The sequence below is a fragment of the Gavialis gangeticus genome, unplaced genomic scaffold (assembly GCF_001723915.1).
Source record: "Gavialis gangeticus isolate Ggan-Ray unplaced genomic scaffold, GavGan_comp1, whole genome shotgun sequence".
Classification (NCBI taxonomy): Eukaryota; Metazoa; Chordata; order Crocodylia; family Gavialidae; genus Gavialis; species Gavialis gangeticus.
Window position 1 is genome coordinate 6515758 of NW_017728973.1, and position 10836 is coordinate 6526593.

Consider the following 10836-nt stretch of genomic DNA (forward strand, 5'->3'; position numbering starts at 1 on the left):
CTAAGGAAGAGGGAGAGAGGCAACCTTTTCACTCAGTTTGTGGAGTGTAGAATAGCATTCCCCTGAGGATTTCCACAGTTCCATCAGTGGATAATTACTGGGCAAGCATGACCCCCTTGCTATGTCCCAGTGGCCAGTACTATACAGTAATTCTACAGGGGAGTTGCAGCTAGCAAAGGATGGGAAAAGTAACAAGAAGGGTTTCTACAAGTATGTCAGCAACAAGGAAGAAGATCAGGTAAAGTGTTGGTCCCTTACCAAATGAGGGGGGAAACCTAGTGGAAGATGATGCAGAAAAGGCTGAAGTGCTCAATGCCTTTTTACCTCAGTCTTCACAGGCAAGGTCAGCCACCAGGCTACTGCACCTAGTAGCAGTTTGGGGAGGAGGTGAACAGCCAACAGAGGTGAAAGAACACATTAGGAACTCTGCTCTCGTGTCTGGTCCTGTCCTCTGGGCTGCAGAGGTGGCTCCTACCTGGCACCAGTCCAGTCAGGCTGCAGCCCTGTGCCCCACTTGGGCACAGAAATCTGGAGGGGGCACATGCCCTCCCCCACCCCCATTTCCTCCCAACATGTCACCTCTGGCACCTGACCCATCCCCAGGAAAGGGCACAGCAGCAGGGAGCTGGCTCTGGACGAGCTTCCCATGGCTCTCTCTCGCTCCCTGGCTGGGCCCAATGGCCATGCATTCCTGCCCCAGTCCCAGACACCACCCCAGCTAGACAACACTCTCAGCCCCAGCTGCAAACCCTGCCCTACTCCCTCCCTCATTGTGCAGACTCAGCACAAGCTGCTGCCTCAATGTCCCCACAAGTTGTACCCCCCCCGCCCCCAAGACTTACCTGCAGGCAGCTGTGGGAACTACTTTCCACCACACTGCCTGGGGCCATATTGCTGACCACGTGCATATGCATGCACACAGGCATGGCGTGCTACTTGCCTCTGACAGCCCTCCTCTCGCTTCCCTCAGCCCCAAGCAGCCCCTTGTAGACTGGAACTCTGCCAGCCTGCAAGGGAAAACCCAGAGTTTCCCATGTTTTTTCCCCCCTTTAAAAGAAGAAAATCTGTGTTTTTCTACAGCAAATGGAAGACCAAGATCCTTGCTTATGAAGACAGGCTGAGGGAACTGGGCTTATTTAACCTTGAGAAGAGAAGACGGAGGAGAGATTCAGTAACAGCCTCCAGCTACCTAAAGTGCAGTTCCAAAGAGGCTGGAGCTAAACTGTTCTCAGTGGTGGCAAGGAGTAACAGTCTCAGGTTGCAGCAAGGGAAGTTTCCCTTACATATTAGGAAAAACTTTCCATCTAGGAGGGTAGTAAAGCACTAAAAACAGGTTACCCAAAGAGGTTGGGGAATCTCCTTCCTTACAGGTTGTGAAAACCCAGGTAGACAAAGGCTTGGCTGCAATGATCTAGTTGAGAATGGTCCAACCCCATGCTCAAAGCAAAACCAAATTCCAACCCTAATTTTCTATGATGCTGAATTTCCAGATCTCATTACAGAGACTAATGTACCTAGCTTCAGCTCCAAGAACTGCAAAGCAGCAGTTCCACAGTCAGGCCTCCATTGCTGTGGGCAGAGCAGTTTCAAAAAGGCTTACGGATAGAGGCCCTGCTGTAACAGACAGAAGGTGTCGTGAAACCCCCTATTAGGAACAGGCACTTTATGCACATGACCTTAAAAGTTGATAGGGCTCTGGAACAGCCCTTGGGGTGTGCTGATGTAAGAAGGGATCCCAGCACAGCAATGCTGGAGACACTACTTGAATTTTAGGCCAAGTCAGTTCAAAGCGAGGATTACCAGATCCCCTATTCCACAAATCTCTGCTCTGCCAGCTCCAGCAGGGTTCTGCTGCCCACCTCATTAGGGCTGATGAAGACAGTGGTTTTCAACCTTTTTATACTTGAGACCCCACTCGGAAAATGCCAGCTCTTACTTCTCACTTGATTTTTGACTACAGAAAAAATAGGGCAATTTTTCCATTGTGAAGAAATTAGAAAGACCACAATGAGTAAGGATGCTTTTAACAGCCTAGATTCCCATTTAAGATCTCTGGGTTTATGCCGTGAATCACATTTGCACCCTATCCACAATGAATGCCATCATTTCCTTACTTCCTTCAAAGGAGTCTCCCCCTTCCCCCGCACTTCACCCTGTAGGGTCTTAAGATCCCTCCATGGGTTAATATAATCGCTTTAAGGAGGCTGAAGCTGATCTTACACAACTTGTGTACAAAACCTGTTTTCAGCTTTTTTTGACAAGAGCTGTCTCCTCTACAGCTCTTACCATCTAGAATAACATTCCTGATCTTTCCTCACTTCCAGCAATTTCAACTGGAAACAAGGTCTCTCCCTTGGCTCTACATCCTTTCCCTTCCACTGTAAGTTTGGAACTCGACTCCACAGAGCTGTTCACAAGCCAGGATTTGTGCAGGACTATAGAAAGATGTTTTAGATGAGCTCAGCCCATTCTGCAAAGAGCTTGGGAGTCAATTTAGTGCTTGAGAGGGGTCAATGGAGAGACTTATGAAAAGGAAGATTCTCCAAACTGCTGCTGCAAAAAGGAGAGTTATGAGTAGAAACAAATCCCTGTCATCTTAAAGAAAACAGAGTCAGAGGGCACAGTGAAACAGCCAAGGCTTCTTGGAAGGCTGCATGCAGATTTATTACAGGGTAATGTCAGATAGCAGGGAGGAAGCCCAGCCTTCTTCCTACTGCTCTCTTGAAGAAAGAGAAGTTTAGGAGGTTGGCAGGAGGCCAGCACTCAGACAGAGGAGACCCTGTGTTAAGGCATGTTCAGAAAAGCAGTCTCCTCTTTGCCAGTATAAACGTTGCTTTTCTCCCCCTTAGCAGACATAAGCTGTTCCCTCTGCACTTTTAGCAATTAGTGGTGGAGACTGTTTAGAAAGGGTGAGCCCCATTTAGGCAGAGCTAGACTTCTCAGTGCCAGACACAGGGTCAGATGAAGGCAAACTCACCTTATCTGGCCACTCCTTCCTTCCCAGGTTATTCTGGGAAAGCCACAGAGCTACAGCAACAGTAACTGAGAAAGCAAAACCAGGAAATGGAACAGCTCAACTAGGACTTAAGACCCACAGTAAAGTAGCAGGTTCTCAGATACTGAAATGACTGATACCCCCTGACATATGAGTGCTAAGGATAACAGAAGCTACCCATTTTGCATTACTTTGGCATTTGGTCAATGCAGTCTAATGTATTTATCCTAGTAAACGGAGAGAGGCACCATTACTCCCATCTCACAAATGGGAGTAGAGATTAAACGACTTGAACATGGTCATTCAGAATGCCTCTGGTAAAACAAGGCACTAAACTAATGTCCAATGGGAACCAATTATATCATCCTTCCCTGGCTGAAGGATGAACATAGACACCCACCTCATGTAGAAATGGGACCACCAGTTTCCCATTACCCGAGATAAAGGGCAGACAAGCAGCCTGCATGCTACCAAGTCACTAACAGTGTCATCTCCTACATGTCATGGACCATGTTATGATGACATATTACAACCTGCCTGACATCTCATACCCCAGGTAACATGCCTACAGCTTATTGCTTACATTCTCCTCCTTCTCCCCTCCTCTCTCTACCCATTGTCTTCCAAACTTCTACTCGTTTGCATTTTCAGACCTGCATATTGTAAATTAGCTTCTTCTCTACCTTGGAGAACAATATCAGCAGTCTCCCCATGCCTGACCAAGGGCATTTGTGCCCAAAAGCTTGCAAAGAACACCCCCTTCCCCAACTACTTAGTTGGTCTAACATATATCACATCTACCCAAAGAACCTTGCCTGCCTATGTCCTTAGACTAATGGCTACAACCAACAACCCTACAGTATACATGTCACGAACCAGGCACCTGGAGCCTGGAAGACTGTTCTGAAGCAAGCTGAATAGGAACATTTTAACAAACCAGAAGTTTAGATGTTTATAGGGCCTCATCTGCAAGTCAGAGTAGATCTGGCAGCGGAACAGATCTTACTTAAGGCCTGTATTACATTTGTGGACGCAAGATAAGGAGATAATGCCAACTCCCAGCTGTTAAGTCACCAATATGTGGTTAACTGGATTGTTCACTCTACCCATCCCCCACAGATACTCAGCAGGGTGGACAACCAACTCTTCACCAGAGAGCATGCGCTCAGGGCACTGAAGGGTTAAGACACTAGCTCAACATCAAAGGGAATTCTTGGTCAGAAGGGGTTGAGAAACTGAGATGGGTCCAGGGTTGCGCAAACTCCTTGGAATCTTAGGAATTTCCCATTATTATCCCACTTCCCTTTCACCAAGGGTGGAGGGGAGAGGAGCGAGGACTCCAAGCTCTTCTTTCTGCACACAGCACTACTGATGCTGGCTTTGGGTTTCACCTAACACAAAAAAAAATAAATCAGAAGCCTATCAGAAGACAGTTTCTTGTGCATTTATGATACTGCTACCAGCCTCTCAAGGCCAGAGGCAGCTATTAAGAGTAACATATTTTACTTGAAGTTTGAGTGGCTTAAGTTTAGCCTGAGTTCTACACAAAGAAACAAGAGAGGCAGATCCTCATCAGAGCAGCAGCCACCACTGAAGCTGTGATGCTTCCTACCCGTGCTGAAGTCACCACACAAGGGATCTCAACCCTAGGTGTTAGGGCTTCTCTCTAGAGAACCAGATACTAGTCTGCCTTTCAGTCAGAAGGAACAATGCACTGCTTCAAGGTCTTGTAAAAAAATTATACTATAAGCTAAGACAGTGGTTTTCAAACCATGTTCTGTGGAGCCCTAGGGTCCCATGACAGGTCATCAGGAGTTCTGCAAAGTGATTGGAAGTAAGGGCGGAGCAGGCTGGGAGGCAGTGAAATCGCCATTGTTGGGCCAAGTTGCCTGGCTCTGCATCAGTCTTAAGGCTGGGATAGGGGCTCCAATGCACAAGCAGTGATGTGAAAGGGTTCTAGGACTTTAGGAAGTTTGAAAGCCATGGAGCCAGGACTCCTTAAAGCAGGTGGGGGCAGCCTATGGTCCTCGATCTGGTCAGCAAAGAGGCTGATCTGGTCTCAGAAAGCCGCACCCGGCCTGGGACAAATTGGGCAGCACGCAGCTGTGCCACACTGCTGCTCCTCTCCACAGCATACTCCCTAGCAGCACTTCCTACTTCCCTCTGTGCCTAAGCCTACAATAGCTGCAGGGGAGGGCCGTATGAGGGTAGCACAGACAGCTATGAAACAGGAGAAGGGATGGAGAGGGGAAAACTATTTGCAGCCCACAGCAGGTAGGCAGGTTAAAAGCTCTCCACAAGTCTGTACTGATACCAGAGGCAGTTTTTCTTCTTCTAGACTCACTAAAGCATTCCCACTTAACTCATACTTGGCAAGAATGAGAAGAGATTACTTCATGCAAATCTGTATGAAGTAAACAACCTTTGGCACCAGTCAAAGTCCATTCTAGGGCTGTTAAGGCCAAGCTTCCTATGTGTACTTTGTGCAGTTTAGAGGCAACTTGTCAAAAGGTTTAGCTTTCAGTGAGATCCTGAATGGCTGGCTATGCTACATTCATAATCAGCTTTTTCAGCCAGACACAAGATGTTTGGGATGGATATCAAGACTGGAATCCAATAAGCTTACCTGCTGCTAAACAAATCCTGTCCTGTACTCCTGTGATAACCTAGAGCAGGGGGTAAGCAACTTTTTCCAACAGCAAGCTGGAACAGCCAAGCCAGGGTCAGAGGCACCTGCTGCCAGAGCTTTTCTTTGCCAAAGCCACACATCCAAGGGCCAGATCCAAGGTTCCACAGGTCGGATCCTGCCCGCAGGCTGACAGTCTCCAACCTAGAGCTTTTCATAGCCATAGCTAACCAATCAGCTGCCAGCTACTAAAACCCAATTGCAAGGAGAAGGGGGAGGGGTCCCACAGAGCTCAAGTTTTATACCCTCCTGACTAGTCATACCCTAAAGCTGGAGTTAGCAGTTGACAACTGTACAAACTGGACATTTTGCACTACAAAAAAAAAAAGTTTCCTATTTTGCCTATTAAATGAAGAAGCAGGATTCCTAGGACACAGCTAGGATCCAATGTTTAACCCAATAAAGTTAGTCTCGCTTATTCTTCCACTGCATCATAGTATTGTATATCAGGGAATCTGATCCCAAGTCATAACTGACCAAACACTACATGTCTAATTACATTTCAAAACACCAATTCCAGTGGCATTAGACACATATCATCTCTGGCTGCAGCCTCACACTATTGGCAGTTTCCCACTTCACTATGGTTATAGCTTCATCGGTGCAGTCAGCAGCAGGAACACTGTACAAGGGTTACAGCAACTGACATTTTTGCTAGGCCACCTGGTACAGCAAGATGTCTTAGTTTTCTCCCCCTCTGCCTTAAGTGGGTTTAATACTCATCTTATAAAGATGTTGTCAGGATTAAATGTTTAAAGTAAATTGTAAGTGGAACATGCTATACAAATGCCAAGTAGTATTAACAGCTCTTACAAAAAGAATTGTACGGCATATGAAAAGCCACTACAAAAATCCTCTAGTGCAAGCTGCTCTATGAAGATGTTAAGACTCAGTTTGATGGATTCAGTAGAACTGGCAGGACTGGCCCCAGACTGCTGCCACTGCCACCTTAATAGCAGACAGTCTGTATCACCATTGTATTAGCTTCTGCTCATCAAGGCTAGAATGAAAAGCCGTGGTTCCAGTCAGTTTCACTTTCACAACAGAGTAACACAAAAAGACTGAAGCAACAGGAACACTGAAAACTAAAATGTGCCTGTACAGGAGATGCTTACAGAAGTGCCTTGGTTTTTGTTTATATTAGATATGGCTCTATCCCTCTTTCCAAGAGCCTGTCACCTGTCAGAGACCATAACGATCAATGGAGTTCTCAACGTCGTCAGAGTTCCATTTTGGAGTACTCTATACTTAAATCTCCATAGAAGTGAAACAATGATCCCCTAGTGTTGCATTAAGTAGGATCATTACAAGAAAAAGGATGGAAAGTCCCTTTGGCAGCATACTGATCATGAGAAGGTCAGTGAGGACTAAGGAGTCAAAGGCAGCTTGGTACCGATCCAGAAATAACTTAATTGACTAGTCTCAGATTGACAGAGGGGTAGAACTTTGAGAATTTTAAAGAAGGTCATTACTGGAAACACATTAGACATCTTTCCTACTCAAAGGATACGCCTTGAAGGAGCTGTGCTCCTTAAGTACCTCCCTACCTCTTACTCTGTATCAGGGGTTCTCAAACTTTGTGGAACTGTGACCCCGAGTGCTGGATGGCAGCAGTGGGGGGACAGGGAGTTCGCACACAGCAGTCACCACTGCCTTCCAGCACTCCATGCTGCCATCATGTGTACCCCCCAAGATGTCTGTGACCCTCTTAAGTTGCTTGCAACCCCCCAGAGGGTTGTGACCCACAGTTTGAGAACTCCTGCTCTGTATTTTTACTATTTTTCATCTCTTCCACCCTACTCCCCATTACCAGAGAATTCAAACATCCCGCACCCCAAGTAAGCAAGGACAGCTATCATCAGTTGCCTGTCTGCAAGTCATTTGCCCACAGTTACAGGAAATCTGGCAGAAGAAACAGCCAAGGTACTAGAAACCAAACTTTATGGAATTTTGCAGGCTGAGAAGGGAACAGACACTTACGCGTTGCAATACGGCTTTTTCTCGTAGCCTTTGTAGTTCTTCATGTTTAAGGTCATCTTGCAAGTCTCGCAGTGGAAACATGCTTTATGCCAGAACTGAAACAGAAAAAAAAAAACAGAACTTAACAGGAGAATCCTGCAATTCTAATAGAATATGATCCTAGTCCCAACAATAGCACATACCAACCTCTTGTAAACTCAAACTGCTCCTCTGGCTTATGCAGTCAGTAACTGGGGGGAGGAGAGGGGGAAAGGGAAGGTAGGTCACTGATTAGAGAGAGAGAGATTTCCCTAAAAGATTTTTCAAGGATAGACAATATCCCTAGTGCTATAGGACCTATGGTTTAAGCCTTGAAGGCCAGGCAACTGATTCCTTGACTAAACACTAAAAAGTAATCAGAATGATTATTCTTAGTAGTACAGTAGCACCTTGATTATGCCAAGATCAGGTCCCCCACTTTATACTCAGCAGCGTACAGAGGAAAAAATAATAATTCCTACTCAGGTGGGCTTATGGTAGACAAGAAGAGGGGAAGGCTCCTGATTGGGGAAAAAAGAGGGAAGGTGGAATAAGGCTTCAGGGAAGAGAAAGGGAATGAACATGGGGACAAAGTGTCCCAGATAAGACCAAATTCCCCCCCCCCCCCGAAAAAAAAACAAAAAAAAAAAACAACACCCTAAAAAGGGGAAAAAAAAGGGGGAAAAAAGTCCCCAAAAAAAACAAAATCCCCCCCCCCCCCCAAAAAAAACCCAATTCCCCCCCCCCCCCGAAAAAAAAACAAAAAAAAAAAACAACACCCTAAAAAGGGGAAAAAAAAGGGGGAAAAAAGTCCCCAAAAAAAACAAAATCCCCCCCCCCCCCAAAAAAAAAACCAACAAAAGAACCAGCAGCCTGACATGAGGATCAACCAAAGCATCTCAGCTACAGCTGCTTTTCTCTACTACAGCTGGCTGAATACCTGGGTGGCCCTTCCCAGCTGTCTCTCCTCTGAGCTCACATGGTTGGGGGCCATATGAGCCCCAGCATCACTAGAAGGGACAGGATTACCCCTATTGGGTCTCAACTCTTCTCCCTGTCAGGGCATGGGAGTACTAATTGCAGCTGCATGTTTTTGCTCTGACCTGCCAAGCATCTGGAAAGGTTTCACTTATACCACTGAATCTGTGAACCTAAAGAAAAGGGAAAAATGGGGGTGGGGAAAAAAAAGGGAGCCGCAAGCAAGGAAGCAGAAGAAAGTCTCTCTCCTCCCACCCTAGGGACAGAGCACTCAGCTAGTTTAAAAAATGGCAGCACGGTGGCATCCTGAGTTTCCCACATCTGCTGTGGGGGCCCACAACAGCAGCCTCAAGCCTGTCCTGCACTGTTGCTCAGGGCCCGAGGTCTAAACATATGCATACAGCAAAGGACTAGTTCAGCTCAGCTGCCCCCTTACAGATGCCAATGTGCACACTCCCACTTACACCAAGGCCAGAAGAAACAGTCCTTGAAATCCAGACCATGATTCACTTTTCCGACACACAAGCATTACAAGTTATGACAGCCACCACACTCCAACAAACTGTTGGTTTAACACCTAAAACATTTATAGAACAAGGACTGCACTTGGCCCCGATTGATGCGACTAGCTCCTCCCACTGGAAAAGGCCCCATGGAAAAAGTGTTTGTAAGCTTCTACTGGAACTCTAGACTTTTCCTAGAATAACCTTGAAACCAACCTGGACTCCCATCTCCCAGCTGGTCTCCCAAGACATCAACAGCTGCTAAGTGCACAAGCCACCCAAGCATGAAGGACTGCTGCAAGCCCAACTGCTACCACGTTCTGCCTACAGAACGCCCACAGACTCTTCAATTATTAGAGGATGGTGGATGCAAAGAAATCAAAAGCAGTGCACAACCAAGCAAACAGCAGCTTCCAGTGTCAAGTTACACCCTTCATGAGTCAAATTCAGGTCACCATGGACCTAGGGTTAGAACTAGTATAAAAGAACAAACACTCAAACTGACACCCAACAGCACACTGCTCCTCCATACCAAACATGGTCCTCCAAGTAGGTAGTGGGGGATACAATGTTAGCTACAAGGCAAAGCTCTCAGTTCTGGAGAGTTCCCAAATTCAGGGTGAACAGCTGGTTCTGCACTTGCTACTGGACTGTGGGTGGAGGGGAGCAGGGGTCTGCACAACACATTTAAGATACTCGGTCCCCCACATCCCACCACCACTGCTTCCACTATTTCAGCCTAACTGCTGAAGGCTGAGCAACAGCTTTGCTAGTCTCTTCAAGAGAGTCTGTGTTACCTGCACTTCAGTACCACACCCTGTTGAAAAAGCCACAGCACAAAAAGAGTTTATGACTCAGCTGAAGCAGAGGGCAAATGCCTCACTTCAATCACTCCAGGCAACATATTAATACTTTTCCTTGTGTGCCTGCCAAGTCACCCACGACATGCAGGTTTCTGTTTGCTTTTCCCCAAGTGAAAGAGGATGTCTTCATAGATGCAGATTTTTTCCAAGAGAGTTCTGCTCCCTATCCTTGTCAGGGGCTCTATGTTAGAAAATCTTGTTTTCATCTTCATTTTGGGAGGAAGAAAAGCATACAGAGTTCATAGTTTAGGACAGGGGTAGGCAATGTTTTTTGGCCGGAGTGCCAAAAAACCCCACAATGTCTACCTTGGAAGGTGCCAGAGTGCCACCATGCTGGAGCAGCTGGCCCACAGAGCCCAGTCTGCTTGCAGCAGACCTTGCAGCCTCCCAGCTGCCTGCTAGGAGCAGCCTGGGCTCCATGGCTGGCAGCAGCTGCTTAAAGCCTGGGCTGGTGGTGGTGCGCCGAGCAAAATGGCCTTGTATGCCATGCTTGGCAGGGGTTGCTGGCCCCTGGTTTAGGGCATCATGTTTGGAGTGCAGATACCCAAGAAGTATGGCAACAGGAGACTAAACCCATGTGATTTGACTGAGTCACTTAGCAATGGAGTTTAAATTTACTTTAGTTACCCAAGACTTAAATGCCTGAGGCAGATTAAGGGCCTGAATTCTAGAAGAATTTAAGCATTTATCTGGAAAATGCAGATGCTGCTGACTTGCTTTGCAGTGGTGTTGACAAATTTGTCTTAAAGTTGTATAGGATTCATATTACAATAGGTGCACGAACACCTCATTCAGATAGAACCATAGGTATTT

General features: G+C 46.6%; 1 protein-coding gene across 1 annotated transcript in view; it reads right to left on the reverse strand.

Moving 5' to 3' along the window:
- The window catches only part of LASP1 (LIM and SH3 protein 1), a 75304-nt gene that overhangs the window by 55326 nt on the left and 9142 nt on the right, over positions 1–10836 (reverse strand). The window contains exon 2 of the mRNA XM_019507546.1: positions 7662–7756. Within this exon, the coding sequence (XP_019363091.1) occupies positions 7662–7756 (95 nt within the window). The remainder of the gene's footprint in view (positions 1–7661; positions 7757–10836) is intronic.